Source organism: Heterodontus francisci, chromosome X, assembly GCF_036365525.1.
Source record: "Heterodontus francisci isolate sHetFra1 chromosome X, sHetFra1.hap1, whole genome shotgun sequence".
NCBI classification, from domain to species: Eukaryota; Metazoa; Chordata; class Chondrichthyes; order Heterodontiformes; family Heterodontidae; genus Heterodontus; species Heterodontus francisci.
Window position 1 is genome coordinate 20355483 of NC_090421.1, and position 26038 is coordinate 20381520.

At 45.0% G+C, this 26038-nt stretch overlaps 1 protein-coding gene and 1 long non-coding RNA gene across 6 annotated transcripts in view; one reads left to right on the plus strand and one right to left on the minus strand.

Moving 5' to 3' along the window:
• LOC137358536 (cytoplasmic dynein 1 intermediate chain 2-like) overlaps positions 1-26038 on the plus strand; it is a 122227-nt gene that overhangs the window by 71931 nt on the left and 24258 nt on the right. For all 5 annotated transcript variants that reach the window (XM_068024469.1, XM_068024470.1, XM_068024467.1 and 2 more), the window contains exons 5-11: positions 2978-3093; positions 5546-5641; positions 20905-21067; positions 21227-21326; positions 23016-23141; positions 24466-24612; positions 24829-24942. In XM_068024469.1, coding sequence (XP_067880570.1) covers positions 2978-3093; positions 5546-5641; positions 20905-21067; positions 21227-21326; positions 23016-23141; positions 24466-24612; positions 24829-24942 — 862 coding nt within the window. The remainder of the gene's footprint in view (positions 1-2977; positions 3094-5545; positions 5642-20904; positions 21068-21226; positions 21327-23015; positions 23142-24465; positions 24613-24828; positions 24943-26038) is intronic.
• The window catches only part of LOC137358537 (uncharacterized), a 38436-nt gene continuing 16822 nt past the window's right edge, over positions 4425-26038 (minus strand). The window contains exon 3 of the long non-coding RNA XR_010971224.1: positions 4425-4808. This is a non-coding gene — a long non-coding RNA (uncharacterized lncRNA). The remainder of the gene's footprint in view (positions 4809-26038) is intronic.

The following is a 26038-nucleotide window of genomic DNA, read 5'->3' on the forward strand; positions in this document are numbered from 1 at the left end:
AATTTACCTATCAGCCTGCAAGTCTATTGTTTTAGAAACAATAATCGGGAAAAAAATCAACAGGCCCTTAGAGAGGTTTGAGTTAGTTCAGGTAAGCCAGCACGGATTTGTAAAAGACTTGATTAATCTAACTGAATGTTTTGATGAAGTAACAGAGAAGGTTGATGAAGGGAAAACAGTGGATGTTGTCTGTATGGATTTTAAGAAAACGTTCAACAAAGTACCATATAAAAGGCTGGGAAACAAAATTGAGGCTCATGGAATAGAAGGATCACTGTCCAATTGGATAAAAAAAATTGTCTCAAGGACAGAAAACAGCGAGTTGTGGTAAATGGTTGTTTTTCAGTCTGGAGAATAGTAGACAGTGGTGTTCCCCAAGGGTCAGTGCTGGAACCACTGCTTTTTTTGCGATATATAAATAACTTGGAATACAGAGTAAAAGCTCAAAATTTACTGACGACACCAAACTTGGAGGAATTGCAATCAGTAAGGATGATACAAACTGCCTGCAACAGGACATAGATAGGCGAGCAGAATGAGCAGACAAGTGGCAGATGGAATTTAATAGAGAAGTATGAGGTGATGCATTTTGGCAGAGTGGGTAGGGAGAGGCAATATAGACTTAATGGCGCAGTTCTAAAGAATGTACAGGGACGGAGGGACCTGGTGGTGCATGTGCATAGAACTTTGAAGGTGGTGGGACATTTTGAGAGAGAGTGGTGAGCAAAGCATATAAGGTCTTGGGCTTCATAAATAGAGGCATTGAGTACAAAAGCAGGGAAGTTATGCTGAACCTTTATAAAGTTCTGGTTAGGCCCAACTAGAGTATTGCATCCAGTTCTGGTCACCACACCTTAGGGAGGATGTGAGGGTTCCTGAGAGGGTGCAGAGGAGATTTACCAGAATGGTTCCAGGGATGAAGAGTTTTAGTTACAAGGTTAGGTTGGAGGAGCTGGGATTGTTCTCCCTGGAGTAAAGGAGATCGAGAGATTTGATAGAGGTGTACAAGATTATGAGAGGCTTAGATAAGTTAGACAAGGAAAAACTCTTCCCATTATCTGATGGTACAAGGACTAGGGGACATAGGTTGAAGGTTTTGGGCAAGAGATGCGGGGGTAGGGGGTGTGAGGAAGAACTATTATACGCAACAAGTGGTAATGACATGGAACTCGCTGCCTACGAGGGTGGTGGAAGCAGAGACAATCAATGATTTCAAAATAAATTTGGATGGGCAGTTGAAGGAAATAAACTTGCAGGGCGATGGGATCGAGCGGGGGAATGGGACTGAAGATTGCTCCACGGAGAGCCGGCATGGACTTGATGAGCTGAATGGCCTCCTTCTGTGCCACAAATGACTCTTACTCTAGGTAGCCGTTATCATCTGTGTTCATTTGGGTGATATTACAGGCACCCTGGGCTTGTCTTTGTATTTTGCATTAGTACTTTTAAAAGTGGAATAATATGCATTAGATTGTCGTGGAAATGCTGGAAAGGCTGTGGTTGTAATATCTCAATTTGGAATTTTAATTGTTCCTTCCACATACCTCATTCCTATTACTTGGCAAACCAATTGTCAGTTAGGTTTTACTCTTGATTTATTTATCTTTAAAAAATAATAAATGTAGATATGGAGAAAAAGCATGATGGGATAATGGACGATAGGTATGTATGTTGAGCTTTGCCTCACATTCAAACAATTACTGATGTGGTAAAACTTGCAGTATAATGTAGCCCTTTCTGATTCATTCATTGTTTAATTAGCCTTTAATTTCAATTGGAGCAGTTGTCGTGCAATCGGGTGGGTTCTATAACAGGCAAGCGATCAGCTCTCGACATTTACAGCCCAAGCGCTGAAGGTCAAAATTACCCCCAGTAACTCATGTATTACCATATAATTGCAGTACATGTACTGCTAGTAACATGCTTTTACTGCTAGACCATCCCAGATTTGACTTTAACACAAGTCCATCTAAAGTCACGTGTATAACTTCAGTGTTACGTACAATATCCCATTGTTACTACATATTACATTTAAATCTTATTTGTTTTGTATGATAAATCAGACAGCCAATTATAACAGAGAAAACACTAAACAAACTAGTCTGTTATGTGGTTCACACTCGAGCTGCTTCCATTCTCCTGTGGAGGATAACTGGAGAAATTGACAATAGTATTCATTAAGAAAAAAACTCATACTCCAGTACAATGCTAGTCATATCCAAAATGTTCTTCTTAATATAATCAGAAAATGCCAGATACTTTCATGAAACACCAGTATTTAAACTACAAAGATTCCAAATATCTCACTCATAACTATAGGTCTGCAACTGATTTTTAAAAATGCTTACATTGCTGCACTTTGGCAAAGGATTCAAGAACAGGTCTAGAAAGGTTTCCGACAAGAGATGTTTTAAGTATTTATTTCTGTTTGTTTAGTTATGTGGCCTCTACGTGAAAATGTTCTACATATATATCTGTATGCTTGTTGTCTGCTCACGTGGTATGTATATCTCACATATGTACATACATATATGTCACATGTGTAATATGTGTTGGGGCTACCAGTTCATGATGCAGACTGCCTTGGCAAAAAATTGTTAGTTTATAGCATTGCACAACTATGGAACCTCCATTATATACTCCTTGTGAGTAATGGAAATTGGTGAATAATCTAAATTCTGATCTTGTATGTATGATACACCAATATCCTTGTGACGTGAACGAAGACACGTCCAACACAAATATGAAAACAAAATATTTATGTAGTTGCATTGACCAATAAAAGGTGGAATGCAAATAACAAGAAGTTATGTAACGAGGTGGCATTTCAACAATTGTGTAAATTCTGGCAGATGAAGAATGCGGATATTGGAGGTTCCACTGCAGTTACTATAGAAGCATAGCAGTCTTCAAGGTTTGAGTGTTGCTTTGCTACTCACTGCACCACAGTGATTTTAATTTATCAACTCCTATCTAGACATCATCTGCAAAAACTAGGAATAGCCAGAATTACCCATGTGGATATTGCACCTTGCGAACGTTTTGCGCACTGTAAGGAGACCCAAACACCAGTGGTTACTAAACCAGATGAAGGTAGGCTAAGACCAAACATTTTCCAGTAATTTTCTCCTTTAATTATTTAGCTTTCTTTCCCCCACGAATTCTCCCTTCACAGTGAACAGGGTGTATGCTTTTCCATGACTTGTATTTGGCTGTGCTACTGTAGGTTTTAACCATCAAGAAGCATATTTCTTCATCAAGAAGGGCACATCGTTTATTTTACCTCAACCCTGAGTCAGGATGCTTTGTTTTCAAAAAGTACTTTGATGAGCAGCCTAAGTGAAAACTGACAAACCTCACAAGTGTAGCTGGCATATTCAAGTGCCGACTGCCAAAGACCTTGAACTCTTATTTGCCATCAAATATATGGATATGTACTAATTTCTTCGAAACCAATCAGCAGACACCCTCTGTGGCTCTGTGCAATGCTATCTCAAGATCATGTTTGATACAGGACAAGTAAATTCCTGCTGTGCAGTGCATCTGGAGTAAATTGCACTGCAGATGGAATGCTTATTTACAGCCAAGTGTTCTATAACACCTATTGACTGACCAGGAGTAGGACTGTTTTACCAGGGCAAGTCACATTGTAATAGACTTAGTAATGCATCTCCCATTGGATTCTACAGTCTACAATCTCAACTGCTCAATTCATGGAGTGGCTTAGTACATAAGGCATTAATGAGAGTTTGTCTTGCTGACCTCTTCACTTAGCCCTCCTTCAGCTCGAAAAGTGTAGTGCCTGTATCAAGAGAAGTAAGGGGACAGAACAAAATACCCCATTTCTGTTGCCATCTTGCTTCCAGCTGTAGCTAGATGGGCAGAACTGTCTAGGTCACAGACGCCTCCTTTGGTAACAGCAGTGCTGCTCATATTGACTGACAGGATGGATAGGTGTCCATGCTGATTTTTTTTTCTCCTCCATGGGGTGTTTTATTATAACAAGTTACTCCCACCCTCGGTGACAGTTGAGAACTGGCCCACTGAAAATAACCTGTTGGATGTAAGTTGGTATCATATCCGCAGTGACCTACATCGGGAATTGTTTCAACATTTAAGTTTTCTTAGTGCTCAAAATTGCTGTGTTTATTTGTAAAAGTAAGGAATCTCATGTGCTGTTACCTCTAGTAACAGGAGAAAAAACTCAGTGTGCATGTTGTTACCATCAGGCAAGAAGGGGTCGAAGGGCTTCCCTCTTTTCCCTCTCCTTGTTTGACCACAACAGGTTTAATTCTTTTTTAAAGTTGATGTACTGAGTAATTCAGTAGGTGTTTAATTACTTACTTGCAATGATCAAAACAAGAACTAATCGGACAGGTTTTCTTGAGTTTAACAAAGAAAGAGGTTAACTTTATTGTACTTAAACTGAACTAAGTAATAATAATAAAAATACGCACCAACTTTCACAAGCACATACACATTATAGGTTACTGAGTGGGGAAGGGTAGATTGGTCGAGTTAGAGTCCATAAAAAAAGGTAGTCTGTGGAGTTTGGTGATTCGGCTGGCTTCTAGCTGAATTCAGTGGGCCTGAGGCTTTTAGTTTGAAGCGATAGATGACTGGTTCGGTGGGTCTCTTGGAGACAGTGATGCAGATGATTTCCTCCAAAGGGGTTTCTGATTATCGCCAGAGTATGCAAAGATGGTCAGTCAGCAGGCAGGGTTCGCAACTTGCAAGCTGGGATGAGAGAGAGGAGGGAACCCCAACTTGGGTCTGCACGTGTCAGAGTCCAGATGCTTCTCAAACTGCTGCAGAGAAACACCAGATTAAAACCACAGAAGGGGGACGGGGGGCTTATCACATGACAGTCACCCAGTGATTCAAGCATGGTAGTTAACAGTGTATTTTTTCTTGCTAAAGAGAACGGGCAGTTCCTTTAAACTTCCTGGGTCTTTGGTCCTTCCTGGGATGAGCAGACATTTTGCCTCCACCTCACTGGCTTGCAATGTAGGATACAGTGTTGCAAATTAGGTGGCCATCTTAAACTGCTAGCAAAGTCATCTTTTATCGGTCCCTTTTTCAATTTCTTTAAAAAATATCATTTCAGGTCTCCAGTCAGTGGATTAAAGAAAATCATCATTCAACAAAGCACATTGGCGTGACCAAAGTGCTCTTATGGATTTCCTATCAACCAACTTAATGGCAGGAGTAGAACCCTAATAGTAGATCACCCAACTGACCTGTTAACCAGGAAATGGTGCATGGCGCAAGGGTCCGATGGGAAGGGAGAAAATAGACATTTTAAGTGAGAGGGAGAGAGTTTTTCAAATTACTGTTTATGACTCTCTGTGCACACATATAAATTAGGCTGTGTTCAACTTCAGTTGAACATGGCATTTGGTAAATGTTTTGAATATAAATGAAGTAATACAATGATTTCAGGGGGTTACAATTATGTTTTGTGGATATATCTGTGCCATATAGGGTCGATTTCTATATATTTGATGTGTATCGATTTGCTGTTTTATACAATTACTTGCTGCAGAAAAGGAAGAAGCACTAGTTCCCATGAAAGCATCAACTGAAGCAGAGACTGAAACACCTGAAGAAACCCAAGAAGAGACTGAAGAACAGCATGAAGGTAACTGTTCTCAGATATTTGGGTAGACTAGCTTTTCATGATACTGTACTTGGCTGACCAGAATTATTCAAGGAATACCCACTTGCACCCAGAGTCTAGAAGGACACTGTTGACTGCTGAATTGGTGGAGGTGTTCAGTGTTGTGAGTCAAGAGCACGTGAAATGTCTGCTCCCTGAGAGTGTGAAGAACAGTCCAGGAGATTTTAATAAAGTTTAAAAGGGGGGACCAACACCTTGCATCAAAAGTGCTTTTTCATTCCACCTCCCGGCCTTTAAATGCTCACTTAATTCACAGACCATTATGTCCAGAAATATATGCAACTGTCTCTCAGTCATATTGCAGACAAGACATTGGTGCTAACAGAAACTTAGGTTGATGCTTTTAATGGTAGTTTGTTCAAACCTAAGTATAAGATTATTACCAATGAAAAGTTTAAAAATTGTTCCATTCCAGTGAATTAATTATTTATTTTTCTACTGTTTCTGGTTTTGTGAAGCTGTGGTGTAAAATTCCTGTACCAAATTCTTGGATGATGTTTGCTTGCTTGAGTCATAGTCCCAAAGGACCATAGGCAGCTCTCCCCATGAGGGAGAGACAGTTGGTGATGTATAGCTTGAGGGTCACCACTCCTCAAGCATGGGGCAAGATGAGGAGGCAGGCCTCCATGAACTACCACAGCAGGTATGGAGATTGAACCCGTGCTGTTGGCGTCTTTCTACATCACACTCTCGCTTTTTTTTTAAAATTCATTCATGGGATGTGGGCTTCACTGGCCAGGCCAGCATTTATTGCCCATCCCTAATCGCCCTTGAGAAGGTGGTGGTGAGCTGCCTTCTTGAACCACTGCAGTCCATGTGGGGTAGGTACACCTACAGTGCTGTTAGGAAGGGAGTTCCAGAATTTTGACCCAGCGACAGTGAAGGAACAGTGATATAGTTCCAAGTCAGGGTGGTGTGTGACTTGGAGGGGAACTTGCAGGTGGTGGTGTTCCCATGCATTTGCTGCCCTTGTCCTTCTTGTTGGTAGAGGTCGCAGGTTTGGAAGGTGCTGTCTAAGGAGCCTTGCTGCAGTGCATCTTGTAGATGGTACACACTGCTGCCATTGTGCGTCGGTGGTGGAGGGAATGAATGTTTGTGGATGGGGTGCCAATCAATTGGGCTGCTTTGTCCTGGATGGTGTCGAGCTTCTTGAGTGTTGTTGGAGCTGCACCCATCCAGGCAAGTGGAGAGTATTCCATCACACTCCTCACTTGTGCCTTGTAGATGGTGGACAGGCTTTGGGGAGTCAGGAGGTGAGTTACACGCCTCAGGATTCCTAGCCTCTGACCTGCTGTTGTAACCACGGTATTTATATGGCTACTCCAGTTCAGTTTCTGGTCAATGGTAACCCCCAGGATGTTGATAGTGGGGGATTCAGCGATGGTAATGCTGTTGAATATCAAGGGGAGATGTTTAGATTCTCTCTTGTTGGAGATGGTTATTGCCTGGCACTTGTGTGGCGCGAATGTTACTTGCCACTTATCAGCCCAAGCCTGGATGTTGTCCAGGTCATGCTGCATTTCTACATGGACTGCTTCAGTATCTGAGGAGTCACGAATGGTGCTGAACATTGTGCAATCATCAGCGAACATCCCCACTTCTGACCTTATGATGGAGGAAGGTCATTGATGAAGCAGCTGAAGATCGTTGGGCCGAGGACACTACCCTGAGGAACTCCTGCAGTGATGTCCTGGAGCTGAGATGATTGCCCGCCAACAACCACAACCATCTTCCTTTGCGCTTGGTATGACTCCAGCCAGCGGAGGGTTTTCCCCCTGATTCCCATTGACCTCAGTTTTGCTCGGGCTCCTTGATGCCATACTCGGTCAAATGCTGCCTTGATGTCAAGGGCAATCACTCTCACCTCACCTCTTGAGTTCAGCTCTTTTGTCCATGTTTGAACCAAGGCTGTAATGAGGTCAGGAGCTGAGTGGCCCTGACAGAACACAAACTGAGTGTCACTGAGCAGGTTATTGCTCAGCAAGTGCCGCTTGATGGCACTGTTGATGACACCTTCCATCACTTTACTGATGATTGAGAGTAGGCTGATGGGGCGGTAATTGGCTGGGTTGGACTTGTCCTGCTTTTTGTGTACAGGACATAGCTGGGCAATTTTCCACATTGCAGGGTAGATGCCAGTGTTGTAGCTGTACTGGCACAGCTTGGCTAGGGGTGTGGCAAGTTCTGCAGCACAGGTCTTCAGTACTGTTGCCGGAATATTGTCAGGGCCCATAGCCTTTGCAGTATCCAGTGCCTTCAGTCGTTTCTTGATATCACGCGGAGTGAATCGAATTGGCTGAAGTCTGGCATCTGTGATGCTGGGGACTTCAGGAGGAGGCCGAGATGGATCATCAACTCGGCACTTTTGGCTGAAGATTGAAGGTATGCCTGGTGCTGCTCCTGCACTCTTCATTGAACCAGGGTTGGTCTCCTGGCTTAATGGTAATGGTAGAGTGGGGGATATGCCGGGCCATGAGGTTACAGATTGAGTACAATTCTGCTGCTGCTGATGGCCCACAGGGCCACATGCATGCCCAGTTTTGCACTGCTAGATCTGTTCGAAATTTATCCCATTTAGCACGTTGGTAGTGCCACACAATACGATGGAGGGTATCCTCAATGTGAAGACGGGTCTTCGTCTCCACAAGGACTTTGCAGTGGTCACTCCGACCAATACTGTCATGGACAGATGCTTCTGCGGCTGGTAGATTGGTGAGGACGAGGTCAGGTATGTTTTTCCCTCTTATGGTTCCCTCACCACCTGCCGCAGACCCAGTCTAGCAGCTATGTCCTTTAGGACTCTGCCAGCTCGGTCAGTCGTGGTGCTCCTGAGCCACTCTTGATGATGGATATTGAAGTCCCCCACCCAGAGTACATTCTGTGCCCTTCCTGCCCTCAGTGCTTCCTCCAAGTGGTGTTCAACATGGAGGAGTACTGATTCATCAGCTGAGGGAGGGCGGCAGGTGGTAATCAGTAGGAGGTTACCTTGCCCATGTTTGACCTGATGCCATGAGACTTCATGAGGTCTGGAGTAGATGTTGAGGACTCCCAAGGCAACTCCCTCCCGACTGTACACCACTGTGCCACCACCTCTGCCGGGTCTGTCCTGCTGGTGGGACAGGACATACGTAGGGATGGTGACAGAGGACTCTGGGACATTGTCTGTAAGGTATGATTCTGGGAGTATGACTATGTCAGGTTGTTGCTTGACTAGTCTGTGGGACAGCTCTCCCAACTTTGGCACAAGCCCCCCAGATGATAGGAAGGTGGACTTTGCAGGGTCGACAGAGCTGGGCTTGCCGTTGTCGTTTCCAGTGCCGAGGTCGATGCCGGGTGTCCGGTTTAATTCTTATCGACTTTTTAGCTGTTAGGTACAACTGAGTAACTTGCTAGGCCATTTCAGAGGACAATTTAAGAGTCAACCACATTGCTGTGGGTCTGGAGTCACATGGAGGCCAGACCAGGTAAGGACAGCAGATTTCCTTCCCTAAAGGACATTAGTGAACCAGATGGGTTTTGCGACAATTGTTTCATGGCCATTAGATTTTTTTTCATCCAGATTCGAACCCATGTTCCCAGAGCAATACCCTGGGTCTCTGGGTTATTAGTCCAGTGACAATACCACTGTGTCACTGCCTCCCCTATGGCTCAAATAAGGAAGAGAGTGTTGCTGGATCTAGCTTCAAGTGATGAAGCAGGACAAGTAAGTGAACAAAGAACAGTACAGCACAGGAACAGGCCATTAGGCCCTCCAAGCCTGCGCCGATCTTGATGCCTGCCTCAACTAAAACCTTCTGCACTTCCGGGGACAGTATCCCTCTATTCCCATCCTATTCATGTATTTGTCAAGATGCCTCTTAAACGTTGCTATCGTACCTGCTTCCACCACCTCCCCCGGCAGCAAGTTCCAGGCACTCACCACCCTCTGTGTAAAGAACTTGCCTCGCACATCCCCTCTAAACTTTGCCCCTCTCACCTTAAACCTATGTCCCCTAGTAACTGACTCTTCCACCCTGGGGAAAAGCTTCTGACTATCCACTCTGTCCATGCCGCTCATAACTTTGTAAATCTCTATCATGTCGCCCCTCCACCTCCATCGTTCCAGTGAAAACAGTCTGAGTTTATCCAACCACTCCTCATAGCTAATGCCCTCCAGACCAGGCAACATCCTGGTAAACCTCTTCTGTACCCTCTCCAAAGCCTCCACATCCTTCTGGTAGTGTGGCGACCAGAATTACACGCAATATTCTAAGTGTGGCCTCACCAATTTTTATACTCTGTGCCCCGACCGATGAAGGCAAGCATGCCGTATGCCTTCTTGACTACCTTATCCACCTGCGTTGCCACTTTCAGTGACCTGTGGACCTGTACGCCCAGATCTCTCTGCCTGTCAATACTCCTAAGGGTTCTGCCATTTACTGTATACCTCCCACCTGCATTAGACCTTCCAAAATGCATTACCTCACATTTGTCCAGATTAAACTCCATCTGCCATTTCTCCGCCCAAGTCTCCAACCGATCTATATCCTGCTGTATCCTCTGACAATCCTCATCACTATCCGCAACTCCTCCAACCTTTGTGTCGTCCGCAAACTTAGTTTAGTTTAGTTTAGAGATACAGCACTGAAACAGGCCCTTCGGCCCACCGAGTCTGTGCCGACCATCAACCACCCATTTATACCAATCCTACACTAATTCCATATTCCTACCACATCCCCACCTGACCCTATATTTCCCTACCACCTACCTATACTCGGGGCAATTTATAATGTTCAATTAACCTATCAACCAGCAAGTCTTTGGCATGTGGGAGGAAACCGGAGCACCCGGAGGAGACCCACGCAGACACAGGGAGAACTTGCAAACTCCACACAGGCAGTACCCAGAATTGAACCCGGGTCGCTGGAGCTGTGAGGCTGCGGTGCTAACCACTGCGCCACTGTGCCGCCCACTTACTAATCAGACCAGCTACATTTTCCTCCAAATCATTTATATATACTGCAAACAGCAAAGGTCCCAGCACTGATCCCTGCGGAACACCACTAGTCACATTCCTCCATTCAGAAAAGCACTGCTACCCTCTGTCTTCTATGACCGAGCCAGTTCTGTATCCATCTTGCCAGCTCACGTCTGATCCCGTATGACTTCACCTTTTGCACCAGTCTGCCATGAGGGACCTTGTCAAAGGCTTTACTGAAGTCCATATAGATAACATCCACTGCCCTTCATTCATCAATCATCTTCGTCCCTTCCTCAAAAAACTCAATCAAATTAGTGAGACACGACCTCCCCTTCACAAAACCATGCTGCCTCTCGCTAATAAGTTTGTTTGTTTCCAAATGGGAGTAAATCCTGTCCTGAAGAATCCTCTCTAATAGTTTCCCTACCACTGATGTAAGGCTCACCGGCCTATAATTTCCTGGATTATCCTTGCTACCCTTCTTAAACAAAGGAACAACATTGGCTATTCTCCAGTCCTCTGGGACCTCACCTGTAGCCAATGAGGATGCAAAGATTTCTGTCAAGGCCCCAGCAATTTCTTCCCTTGCCTCCCTCAGTATTTTGGGGTAGATCCCATCAGGCCCTGGGGACTTATCCACCTTAATGCTTTGCAAGACACCCAACACCTCCTCCTTTTTGATAATGAGATGACTGAGACTATCTACACTCCCTCCCCTATGCTTATCATCCACCAAGTCCTTCTCTTTGGTGAATACTGATGCAAAGTACTCATTTAGTACCTCGCCCATTTCCTCTGGCTCCACACATAGATTCCCTTCTCTGTCCTTGAGTGGGCCAACCCTTTCCCTGGTTACCCTCTTGCTCTTTATATGCAGATAAAAAGCCTTGGGATTTTCCTTAATCTTGTTTGCCAATGACTTTTCATGACCCCTTTTAGCCCTCCTGACTCCTTGTTTTTAGTTTTTTAGCTTAGAGATACAGCACTGAAACAGGCCCTTCGGCCCACCGAGTCTGTGCCGACCATCAGCCACCCATATATACTAATCCTACACTAATCCCATATTTCTACCACATCCCCACCTGTCCCTGTATTTCCCTACCACCTACCTATACGAGGGGCAATTTATAATGGCCAATTTACCTATCAACCTGCAAGTCTTTTGGCTTGTGGGAGGAAACCGGAGCACCCGGAGGAAACCCACGCAGACACAGGGAGAACTTGCAAACTCCACACAGGCAGTACCCAGAATTGAACCCGGGTCGCTGGAACTGTGAGGCTGCGGTGCTAACCACTGCGCCACTGTGCCGTCCTTGCTTAAGTTCCTTTCTACTGTCTTTACATTCCTCAAGGGATTCGTCTGTTCCTAGCCTTCCAGCCCTTACAAATGCTTCCTTTTTCTTTTTGACTAGGCTCACAATATCCCGCGTTATCCAAGGTTCCCGAAACTTTCCAAACTTATCCTTCTTCCTCACAGGAACATGCCAATCCTGGATTCTAATCAACTGACATTTGAAAGACTCCCACATGTCAGATGTTGATTTACCCTCAAACAGCCGCCCCCAATCTAAACTCTTCAGTTCCTGCCTAATATTGTTATAATTAGCCTTCCCCCAATTTAGCACCTTCACCCGAGGACTACTCTTATCCTTATCCACAAGTACCTTAAAACTTATGGAATTATGGTCACTGTTCCCGAAATGCTCCCCGACTGAAACTTCAACCACCTGGCCGGGCTCATTCCCCAATACCAGGTCCAGTACGGCCCCATCCCTAGTTAGACTATCTACATACTGTTTCAAGAAGCCCTCCTGAATGCTCCTTACAAATTCTGCCCCATCCAAGCCCCTAGCACAAAGTGAGTCCCAGTCAATATAGGGGAAGTTAAAATCAGCCACCACTACAACCCTGTTACCATTCCATCTTTCCAAAATCTGTCTACATATCTGCTCCTCTACCTCCCGCTGGATGTTGGGAGGCCTGTAGAAAACCCCCAACATCGTGACTGCACCCTTCCTATTCCTGAGCTCCACCCATATTGCCTCGCTGCACGACCCCTCCGAGGTGTCCTCCTGCAGTCCAGCTGTGATATTCTCCTTAACAAGTAATGCAACTCCCCCACCCCTTTTACATCCCCCTCTATCCCGCCTGAAGCTTCGAAATCCTGGAACATTTAGCTGCCAATCCTGTCCTTCCCTCAACCAAGTCTCTGTAATAGAAACAACATCATATTTCCAAGTACTAATCCAAGCTCCAAGTTCATCTGCCTTACCTGTTATACTTCTCGCATTGAAACAAATGCACTTCAGACCACCAGTCCCGCTGTGCTCCGCAACATCTCCCTGCCTGCTCTTCCTCTTAGTCTTACTGGCCTTATTTACTCGTTCCCCCTCATTTATTTCACTTGCTGTCCTACTGCTCTGGTTCCCACCCCCCTGCCACACTAGTTTAAACCCTCCCGAGTGACGCTAGCAAACCTCGCAGCCAGGATATTTGTGCCCCTCCAGTTTAGATGCAATCTGTCCTTCTTGTACAGGTCCCATCTGTCCCTGAAGAGATCCCAATGGTCCTGATATCTGAAACCCTCCCTTCTACACCAGCTGTTCAGCCACGTGTTTAGCTGCACTATCTTCCTATTTCTAGCCTCACTGGCACGTGGCACAGGAAGTAATCCCGAGATTACAACCTTAGAGGTCCTGTCTTTTAACTTTCTACCTAACTCCCTAAACTCCCCATGCAGGACCTCGTCACTCTTCCTGCCTATGTCGTTGGTACCGATGTGTACCACAACCTCTGGCTGTTCACCCTCCCCCACCCCCACCCCCACCCCTTCAGAATGCCCCCTGTCCGTTCAGAGACATCCTTGACCCTGGCACCAGGGAGGCAACATACCTTCCTGGAGTCTCTTTCACGTCCACAGAAGCGCCTATCTGTGCCCCTGACTATAGAGTCCCCTATAACTATTGCTCTTCTGCGCTTTGTCCCTCCCTGCTGAACAACAGTGCCAGCCATGGTGCCACTGCTCTGGCTACTGCTGTTTTCCCCTGATAGGCCATCCCCCCCAACAGTATCCAAAACGGTATACTTGTTAGAGAGGGGGATAGCCACAGGGGATTCCTGCACTGACTGCCTGCCCCTTCTAGCGGTCACCCATCTATCTGCCTGCACCTTGGGTGTAACCACCTCTCTAACACTCCTGTCTATGACGCTTTCTGCCACCTGCATGCTCCTAAATGCATCCAGTTGCCGCTCCAACCGATCCATGCGGTCTGTGAGGAGCTGCAACTGGGTACACTTCCTGCAGATGTAGTCATCCAGAACGCTGGAAGCGTCAGACATCTCACAGGTGAAGCACTTCACCCCTCTAACTGACATTTCTAGCACTAATTAATAAATTAATTTAAAATAAATAAATACTTATTAAATCCTGACTAAATTGTTCTCATTAACTATATGGTCCCTAGTGCTAGATTCCTACAATAAATATTAAATGCTAACTAAATACAGTAATCTCCTCCCTCTGGTTTAGTTATTCTACTTATTAATTAGTTAATTAGGGTTTTAATCAATTTTTATCAATGTTTTATTTTCAAATTCAGTAAAAATTCCTGACCAGCCAATCGGGTCACAGCTTTCCTGTGACGTCATTTGCAGTTTTTTTTACCAGAGGTAAGTTTTTTATACTTACCGGTCTGGAACTCCGCCCTCCAAGTCTTCTCCCTGGATGCAGGCCACAGAACCCCGAGGTAAGTTTTTTATACTTACCGGTCCGGAACTCCGCCCTCCGAGTCTTCTCCCAGTCAGCTGTGCTCTTTGGAAGCTCTCGGCTCCCCTCACTCTGAGGACAGGTAGGAAATGAAAGGAGCTCCTTGCTCCCTCCTCACCGAACTTCCTCAGTTACCAAACTTCCACTATAGCACTCTAATGCAACCCAAGTCAGCACTCTAGTGCAAACCAAGTCAGCACTGTAAGATGGCTCACTTTTATACTGACTGACTCTAGCCCCTGAAAACTGGTTTAAGCCAATTCTCTAATTAACAAGTTGCAGCTGCAAGCAGAGCCTGAGTGAACCCTGTTTAAAGCTGGTCTAAAACTCACCTTCTCCAACCCTAACAGCAACTGTTAAGTTAATCTGCTAAATAAAAGACATAAAAGAAATAAAAGTGAACTGAAGATTAAATATACTGGGAGGAAAGGGGATGCATCAAAGGCTGAGGTTCCAAGAATGATGAGCAAGATTACAGCAAAGATGAAAGTCGTCTTGAATACGTTGCATGCTATCTCACCATACTCCAATCCTTTGATTTGAATTTAGAGTAACTGAAAAGGGGAAGGCCGTCAAGGTTCAACTTCTTGATTTGCTAACCGTGCAATCAGATTCAGAAAAAGGGAGAATGTTTCAAGTGAACTAGTCACAACAGCAGTGAACTGCAATAAAAAAACAGCCAAAGCAAGTGTTTTGCCACTGGTACACATCACTGAAACGAAACAGAGTAGATTAACCTTCTTGAGTTCTGAATGTCTTTTGCAACTTGCACAATTGTTAACTGTTAAAATTAAGAAGCTGAAAGCAGTATCTGAAGAGGATGTGAAGGAGTCACAACAGGAGATAAATATTCAAAAGGAAACTGTACTAAAATAGTTGACTAATAGTGGACAAGTCACTGGACCCCAGTGATACCTATCCCAGAATACTGAAAGAGTTAGAGAGCAGAGGCACTAACTGTAACTTTCCAAAAATCTTTGGAATAGGAATTGTGCCAAAACAACAGAATGGTAGATAGAAAATGCCTCCGAATAAGGCCTTCTCTACTGCATTAGTCAATATTACCAGGCTTTATTTATACTTCCCAGTTTTTGAATAATTGCTAGATTGAGGAGTGTAGGATGTTGATGTGCCAACGCACGTAACACCAAGACAGTGGGGATTTGATCTTCATTGCCACTGAGTTGCTGATCTTTGTGACAAGGCTGCAAGAAGGAAATTTTGTTGACTACGTTTGTGTGCTTCCTGTTGGCCAGAACAGAGTAGTACTGGCTGCAGTTCAGGAGTGAATCATCTGCCCTTACTCCATCACATACATCCCCACTCACACCTCAGAGAAACTTGAGCAAATCAGAGCTTCACAAAATCAAGTAGACTGCATCAAGTCTGCTAACATTTTCCAACTTCAGCATAAACAACCAAACCCACAGCAAATTTAAATGTATATTAAGAAAGGAAATACATCATCCAAGGGGGTCAGTTAGCTCAGTTGACTAGACGGCAATGTGGAAAATTGCTCAGGTATGTCCTGTACACAAAAAGCAGGACAAGTCCAACCCGGCCAATTACTGCCCCATCAGTCTACTCTCAATCGTCAGTAAAGTGATGAAAGGTGTCGTAGATAGTGCGATCAAGCGACACTTGCTTATCAATAACTTGCTTAGTGACGCACAGTTTGGGTTCCGCCAGGGCCACTCAGCTCCTGACCTCATTACAGTCTTGGTTCAAACGTGGACAAACAGCTGAACTCAAGAGGTGAGGTGAGAGTGACTGCCCTTGACATCAAGGTAGCATTTCACCAAGGATGGCATCAAGGAGCCCTCGCAAAACTGAGGTCAATGGGAATCAGGGGGAAAACTCTCTGCTGGTTGGAAGATGGTTGTGGTTAGAGTCATAGAGTCGTGCAGCATAGAAACAGGCCCTTCGGCCCACCGCGTCCATGCCGACCATAATGCCTATCTATACAAATCCCACCTGCCTGCATTAATTCCATATCCCTCTATGCCTTGCTCATTCAAGTACCTGTCCAGATGCCTCTTAAATGTTGCTACTGTTCCTGCCTCCACCACCTCCTCAGGCAGCTCATTCCAGATACCCACTATTCTTTGTGTGAAAAATTTGCCCCTTTGATCCCCTTTAAACCTCCTCCCTCTCACCTTAAATCTATGCCCTCTAGTTTTCGTCACCCCGACATGGGAAACAGACTCTGGCTATCTACCCGATCTATGCCTCTCATAGTTTTATATACCTCTATCATGTCCCCTCTCAGCCTCCTTCACTCCAGGGATAACAGACCCAGCCTATCCAATCTCTCTTTATAACTCAAGCCCTCCAAACCAGGCAACGTCCTTGTGAATCTTTTCTGCACCCTCTCTAGCTTAATCACATCTTTCCTGTAGTGCGGCTATCAGAACTGCAGACAGTACTCCAAGTGCAGCCTAACCAACGTTATGTACAACTGTAACATGATGTCCCAACTCTTGTACTCTGTGCCTCAGGCGATGAAGGCAAGCATGCCATACGCCTTCTTCACCACCCTGTCTACCTGTGTTGCCACTTTCAGGGAATTATGTGCTTGCACCCCAAGGCCTCTCTGCTCAAGAACACTCCCCAGGGCCCTGCCATTCACTGTATACGTCCTGCCCTGGTTTAACTTCCCAAAATGCATCACTTCGCACTTGTCTGCGTTAAATTCCATTTGCCACTCCCTTGCCTATTTCCCAGTTGATCTATATCCTGTTGTAACCTTACACAACCTTCTTCACTGTCCACTATACCACCAATTTTGGTGTCATCTGCAAACTTACTAATCATGTCCCTTACGTTCACATCCAAGTCATTAATATATATGACAAACAACAGAGGGCCCAGCACCGATCCCTGCGGCACACCACTGGTCAGCGGCCTCCAATCTGAAAAACAACCCTCCACTACCACCCTCTGCCTCCTATCACCAAGCCAATTTTGTATCCAATTTGCCAGCTCACTCTGGATCCCATGTGTTCGAACCTTCTGGACCAGCCTACCATGCAGGACCTTGTCAAAGGTCTTGCTAAAGTCCATGTAGACAATGTCCATCGCCCTGCCCTCATCAATCCTCTTGGTCACCTCCTTGAAAAACTCAATCAAATTCGTGAGGCATGATTTCCCACGCACAAAGCCATGCTGACTAACCCTAATCAGACCATGTCTTTCCAGATGCATATAAATCCTGTCTCTCAGAATCCCTTCCAATAACTTTCCCACCACTGATGTAAGGCTCACCGGCCTGTAGTTCCCTGGCTTATCCCTGCTGCCCTTCTTAAATAAAGGCACAACATTAGCTATCCTCCAGTCTTCCAGTACCTCACCCGTGGCTAATGATGATACAAAAATCTCTGCCAGGGCCCCAGCAATCGCCTCCTTTGCTTCCCATAGCATCCTAGGATACACCTGGTCAGGCCCTGGGGATTTATCCACCTTAATGCACTTCAAAACCTCCAACACCTCCTCCTTTGTAATGTTGATATGCTCCAGGATATCGCTGTTCCCTCCCTTGAACTCACTAGCTTCCATGACCTTCTCCACGGTAAATACAGATGAGAAATATTCATTTAAGACCTCGCCCATTTCCCGTGGCTCCACACATAGATTGCCACACTGATCCTTAAGGGGACCTACTCTCTCCCGAGCTACCCTTTTACTCTTAATATACTTATAGAATCTTTTAGGATTCTCCTTTATCTTATCTGCCAGGGAAATCTCATGGCCCCTTTTCGCCCTCCTAATTTCCTTCTTAAGTGTAGTCCTACATCCCCTATACTCCTCGAGGGACTCACTCGATCCCAGTTGCCTATACCTGACATATGCCTCCTTCTTTGTCCTGACCAGACCCTCAATATCCCTCATCAACCAAGGTTCCCTAAACTTGCCAGCTTTGCGCTTCCATCTGACAGGAACTTGCCGGCCCTGAACTCTTCCTATCTCACTTTTAAAAGCCTCCCACTTGCCAGACGTCCCTTTACCTGTAAACAGCCTCTCCCATTCAACATTTGAGTTCCTGTCTGATGCCATCGAAATTAGCCTTCCCCCAATTTCGGACTTCAACCTGAGGACCAGTCCTATCCTTTTCCATAACTATCTTGAAGCTAATAGAGTTATGGTCACTGGTCCCAAAGTGCTCCCCCACTGACACATCAACCACCTGCCCATCCTCATTTCCTAAGAGGAGGTCGAGTGTAGCCCCTTCTCTCGCAGGGTCATCCACATACTGCTTCAGAAAACTATCCTGGACACACTTAACAAATTCTTTCCCATCTGATCCCTGAGCACTAAGGCAGTCCCAGTCAATATTAGGGAAGTTAAAATCACCTACTATTTACAACCCTATAATTCCTACACCTATCTGTGATTTCCCTACATATATGCTCCTCCACTTCCCTCTGACTATTGGGGGGCCTATAGTATAATCCCATCAAAGTGATCACCCCTTTCTTATTTCTAAGTTCTACCCATATGACCTCGCTGGTCATTCCCCCCGGGATATCCTCTCTCAGTACTGCCGTGATGTCCTCCCTAATCAATAGTGCAACTCCCCCTCCTCTCTTACCTCCACCTCTGTCACGCCGGAAGGATCGGTACCCCGGAACATTGAGCTGCCAGTCCTGCCCATCCCTCAACCACGTTCCCGTAATAGCTATAATATCACAATCCCATGTACCGATCCATGCTCTGAGTTCATCTGCCTGAGGCTTCTTGCATTAAAGTAAATGCAGTTTAGCCTATCAGACCTTCCATGCTCCTTGTCCTGCCCCTGCCCGGCCTGCCTACTGGACTTGCTTGCTTTAACCTCTACATTTGCCTCAACTATCTCATCAGAGAGACTACTACTTTGGGTCCCACCCCTCTGCAAGACTAGTTTAAACCCTCCCGCGTAGTACCAGCAAACCTCCCCTCAAGGATATTGGTCCCCCTCCAGTTTAGATGCAACCCATCCTTCTTGTACAGGTCACCTCTGCACCAGAAGAGATCCCAATGGTTGTTGGAGGTCAATCATTTCAGCTCCAGGACATCACTGCAGGAGTTCCTCAGGGTAGTGTCCTAGGCCCAACCATCTTCAGCTGCTTCATCAATAACCTTCCCTCAATCATAAGGTCAGAAGTGGGGATGTTCGCTGATGATTGCACAATGTTCAGCATCGTTCGCGACTCCACAGATACTGAAGCAGTCTGCGTGGAAATGCAGTCAGACCTGGACAATATCCAGGCTTGGGCTGATAAGTGGCAAGTAACATTCGCGCCACACAAATGCCAGGCAATGACCATCTCCAACAAGAGAGAATCTAACCATCTCCCTTTGACATTCCACGGCATTACGTTCGCTGAATCCCCCACTATCAACATCCTGGGGTTACCATTGACCAGAGACTGAACTGGAATAGCCACATAAATACCGTGGCTACAAGAGCAAGTCAGAGGCTAGGAAACCTGCGGCGAGTAACTCACCTCCTGACTCCCCAAAGCCTGTCCACCATCTACAAGGCACAAGTCAGGAGTGTGATGGAATACTCTCCACTTGCCTGGATGGGTGCAGCTCCAACAACACTCAAGAAGCTCGATAAAGCAACCCGCTTGATTGGCACCCCATCCACATACATTCACTCCCTCCACCACCGATGCACAGTGGCAGCAGTGTGTACCATCTATAAGATGCACTGCAGCAATGCACCAAGGCTCCTTAGACAGCACCTTCCAAACCTGCGACCTCTACCACCTAGAAATACAAGGGCAGCAGATGCATGGGAACACCACCACCTGCAAGTTCCCCTCCAAGTCACACACCATCCTGACTTGGAACTATATCGCCATTCCTTCACTGTTGCTGGGTCAAAATCCTGGAACTTCCCCCCTCCTAACAGCATTGTGGGTGTACCTACCTCACATGGACTGCAGTGGTTCAAGAAGGCAACTCACCACCACCTTCTCAAGGGTAATTAGGGATGGGCAATAAATGTTGGCCTGGCCTGCGATGCCCGCATCCCATGAAACGAATAAAAAAAAGAGCTGCATCATACTAATTAGAGAAGGAATCCTGGTCTTGGACTCGTCGTTGTGGAGTGGCACTGATTAGAAATACATAGAGAAGAGAGGGGACCATTGGCTAGATAATCTGCCTTAGGCAGCAGTCAAGAGGAGGAGGAGTGTGCTGCAGGATATATATACTGAAAAGAATCATGCAAACTGCACAAAGCATGATCCTGAAAGGTTTAAGGGCATGTTATTTATTTCTTTTATCTGTCACAGATCTCGGAGCTGAAATCCCGATTCTTTGTGCTGCGTTTAACACTTTCCTTGCATTATGTAGAGTTACTAAGTGTGGGCCAGCTCCATGTGCCAGGGAAGGTATTTGTTGTAGGAGGTTTCAGGAGGGGAATGGGAAAGTAAAATAGTAACGTTTATATTTTTAAAAAGCAGTTTCATAGACATCTCAGCTTGACTATGATGTAAAATGTCTTTCCAGCAACTCAGCATGACCTGACTGAGGAAGAGAAAGAAAAGATTCTTCGTTCAGATGGATTTCTGTCCTTCTTTGATCAGACTTCCAGAATGATTGAACAGGCACTTACTGAACACGCTGACATCTTCTTTGACTACAGTGGGCGCAACTTAGATGATAAAGAAGGGTGGGTAATGTCTTCCTTTCTTCTTATTAGTAAGTTATTTTATGCCACTTTCTTTCTGACAGACCAGTCTGAAGACTGCGCTGTGTTTTAAAACTACAATGAATTAGTCTAGTGCTGTATTGCTGTATTTTCTTGAAACATTATAAAATGCCTCCACAGAGAGATTCAAGCTGGAGCCAAGCTGTCACTGAACAGACAGTTTTACGATGAAAATTGGTCAAAGGATCGTGTTGTTACCTGTCTGGACTGGTCACAACAGGTGAGTAGCCTTAAGGGAGAGTTAGTAGGGATGGAAATGGAAAATTGTACTAGCTTTTTAAAATGACACTTGGGATATTGGGACCCTGAGTCACACATTTTTAATGGATTTAAATAAAGCTGCCCAATCTTGAGACTGGTGGCATCAGCCCTGTGCTACATATCGGTTGTAACTGTCTGCTGACCTTGTTGAAGACAGTTCCCCACCAGATAGGTGAGACATGTAGATATGGTGGATGGCACCTTGATGGACTGCCTTTGAAGAACCATTCAGTATTACAACATGCAGATAGGCCTTCATGTATCCTATTTGTGCCCTCAAGTCTTCTTTGGTAATTGGAGCCTCCACATGCAAGGTTCCTTTGCCAAAGCAAGGTCTGTAGATGTGAACATGAGGCTACCAATGGCCAAACGCACAACATCCATAGTGATGTCTCATCTGCCTGATTTCCCTCTGCCACTCTTCCAAAAAGCAGAAATACGGTCAGATTCCCATGGGGCAACCCACTGTGGTCCAGTGACATCTGCAGGAGAGGAGAGAAGGTTACCTCACAACAAATGGCACAAAGTCAGATGAGTACCTAAATGGCAAGAGAAAATAAAAAGGTTTTCAATAACCTCATAACTTGAGCAATGATCCTCTTACTGGGCTCTTTAAAATGACTTCTGCATTCAGCTTCAAAGCTTGGAAAACCTGGCGGCAGGTTTTCTGGAGTGAGAATATGAATGAACATCCAGCACACATGAATATTAGGAAATTGTGTGCAAAGTGTTTCTCTTCCCCGTGCCCCCTGGTAAACTCCAGAAAGCTTGTTATAGAAGGATAAGGTTGGAGCCTATATTTACTCAGTTTCACATTTATGATTAGATTAGAGATACAGCACTGAAACAGGCCCTTCGGCCCACCGAGTCTGTGCCGAACATCAACCACCCATTTATACTAATCCTACACTAATCCCATATTCCTACCAAACATCCCCACCTGTCCCTATATTTCCCTACCACCTACCTATACTAGTGACAATTTATAATGGCCAATTTACCTATCAACCTGCAAGTCTTTTGGCTTGTGGGAGGAAACCGGAGCACCCGGAGAAAACCCACGCAGACACAGGGAGAACTTGCAAACTCCACACAGGCAGTACCCGGAATCGAACCCGGGTCCCTGGAGCTGTGAGGCTGCGGTGCTAACCACTGCACCACTGTGCCGCCCTGTGCAGATTAAAGGGTTACAAATATGTAGTTCCTCACTCAAACCCTCCTCCAGTCCCAGTGAGTGTATGCTTTTAAGTGCTCAACTAAAACCCCAATTAACTCCCTGCACCTGCATATAATCGCACAATTAATACCCCCCTCCCCCATTTTATATTTTATTGAAGCTCCCAGTTTCCCTGTCCCTGGAAATGTGCAAATACGCAAAGTGGTGCAGTGGATTTCTGCCCACTTTCCCATCAGGTTCACTCGTCATTACCAGTAACTGAAATCCAATTCAGAGAGAGATTGACTGCTTGTGCTGGTGTTAGAGTGTCGGGTCAGTCTTAAGCAGGGCTGTGGGAACCGATTGCAATTCTTTCACATGAATGAGTTGGGACTATACCTGACAGCATAATGAGGGAGCACTATATTTTGTATTAACTCCTATGAGTTGAACTGATTTGTTTCTTTCTTTCATCACTAATTTTTCAAATAGTATCCAGAACTACTGGTTGCTTCATATACTAATAACGAAGATGCTTTGAATGAGCCTGACGGTGTGGCTCTTGTATGGAATATGAAGTTTAAGAAGACCACTCCAGAGTATATTTTTCACTGTCAGGTATAGTAGAGTGTGTTGAAACCCTTTTAATGTATTCAGTTTGTGGATTCTGGCTCTTCCTAACAGCTTGCTAAGTTTGGGAATCATGCTTGGGATACCAGATACCAGAAAATTGCATTATACCCATCATACACATTTGAGTTGTCTAATATTACTGTCCGATATTTAACATTAACCTTTACAGAAAGTGTGCTGTGCCATTAATATTATTTATATAAAATTGAATTATATACGATTATAGTGTAGTAGGGACCTGGAACTCGCTGCTTGAAAGGGTGGTAGAGGCAGAAACTCTCACCACATTTGAAAAAATACTTGGATGTCTACTTGAAGAGCCATGACCTGCGGGGCTCTGCACCTAGTGCAGGAAGGTGAGATTAGGGTGGGTAGCTCTTTGTCAACTGGTACGGACGCAATGGGCTAAATGGCCTCCTTTGGTGTTGTAAATTTTATACGATTTCTGTGATTCTGCAATTCTTATTTAGTATGCACATGTGAAGTTGCTGCTGCACTTCTGCTTGAAATCATAATTTTTCCCGTGTGTATTATATTTCCACATTAAAATACGACTAAATTTGAGCAGTGATTTGACCAGTCTGTGCTGCAGATGCCATTTTCTGTTAATTACACACAAATCTCTTGTTCCTTTGCCTCTCCTTTCATCCCAAACTTGTGCACAGAAAGGCTTACTATAAATGAGACTTAATTGCACACATTTTGCCTGTCGTGCTTTGAAGCAAACCAGGGCACATGGTTCATTTGGACATCTAGCTCTTTTATTGAGACATGGAAAGGAGAGGGGAGGATTGCAACTGGACAAACTTGTGTTGCATATATGTTTGACCCTCTCTCGTTGACTGCTGAGTGTAATTAATGTTGGTGTCATCGGGTTCACAGTTTCATGAAAGGAAGTCTTGCATTTATATGTGCCTTTCATGTCTCAAAGCACTTTAAAACCAATTAAGTACTTTTGAAGTGTAGCCACTGTTGTAATGTAGGAAATGTGCAGCCAATTTGAGTCCAACAAGCTCCCACAAACAGCAATGTGATAATGACCAGATCATCTATTTTTGTGATGTTGGCTGAGGGATAAACATCAGTCAAGACACTGGGGAGAACTCCCCTGCTCTCCAAATAGTGCCATGGGGTCTTTGACATCCACGTGAGAGGGCAGACAGTCTCCTCTCATAGACATTTAGTTTAAAGACAGAATTTAGAAATGGAGTTTAAAGACGGAATATCAATGAAAGCAGCTACTCTTTTTTTTGATTTCTGTTTTTAGTTATGAGAAGGTGTAATTGTATTTAATTGTTCTCTCTTCCAGTCAAAAGTCATGTCTGCCTGCTTTGCACAGTTCCACCCAAATCTTATGGTGGGTGGAACGTATTCCGGTCAGATTGTCCTTTGGGATAACCGTAGTAACAAGAAGACACCTGTCCAGCGGACTCCACTATCTGCTGCAGCTCACACAGTGAGTACAATCCATTTATTACCACATACAGAAATAAGTTTGAATCCAAATCTTTAATTACATCGCATGGATCCAAGATATGAAGTGGACAGACCTAATAATGGTGGTAGTATTTGGTAAACACACTTAATGTGGATAAAATGATCCTGTGAAAGAGACATTTGTTTTCGAGATCTTTACAGTGATATCCCAGTGTGACTGTTCTCTGTGTTACAGCATCCTGTGTACTGTGTGAATGTTGTTGGTACTCAAAATGCTCATAACTTGGTCAGCGTCTCCACTGATGGAAAACTGTGTACCTGGAGCCTGGACATGCTCTCTCAGCCGCAGGTAAGGAACAGAATTGTAGGAACTTGTATTTTTCATGACCTGAAATCCTTTTGAATGAATAAAGCAGAATGAAAGCAAAGCTGCTTTGGTCCTTCCACAGGTGATGGTTCCAAAAAGGAGAGTTCGTATCATTTTTCTGTAACAGCTTGCACTGATGTGGAGCCCTTAACATAGTAAAACATCCATGGCACTTCTCAAGGGAAATGGGCCATTCAGCAGGAGAAGGTTGATGTAGATGACCAATAGTGTGGTTGAAGGGCTGACTTTAAAGAGACTTGTTAAGGTAGAGGGAGATGGATCAATGTAGAGGAATTTAGGGAAGAGAATTCCAGAGTGCAGCTCTGAAGGCTTTGCCACGAATGGGTGGGGGCGGGGAAGGGAGAGAGGGGAGAGATGCTTAATAGAGTCAGAAGAACTGATAGTCCAAGCTGTGATGTTGGGATGGAGGAAGTTGCGAAGGTGGATGGAGAGAGGCCAAGAAAGGATTTGTAAACCAGCATGAGGATTTTTGAACTTGATGTCTTTGGTGACGAGGAGCCAGTAGAGGTTGGTTCGAACAGGTGTGATAGGTAAGTCAGACTGAAAGTCAAGACAAAAGTGCGGCATGTCCTGTTCAGAGAACTTCTGTATGCTGATGATGCTGCACTAGTTGCCCAGACAGAAGACCAGCTGCAAAGGCTCATGGATTGTCTGTCCCATGCCTGTGTCATGTTCTCCCTCACCATCATTGTCAAAATAACTATTATTATGGGACAGGGTGTTGTGACTCCACCTGTGATCAGACTCAGCAACACATCACTGGAAGCAGTTAGCAAATTCTGCTACCAAGATGCTTATCTACAAGGCCTGTATCCTCAGTAGATTGCTGTATGGCAGCAAAGCCTGGACAACTTACACCTGCCAGGAGGAAAAGCTCAATAACGTCCATCTCTGGTGTCTATGACACAACCTCAGCATCACATGGAAAGACAAAGTTACCAATGAAGCAATCCTTTCTAGGGCAAACATGCCAAGCATGCTAGTGCTAATCAAGCAAAGGCTTCGTTGCTTGGGCATAGTCATAGGATGGAAGATGACCACATTCCCAAGGATATGC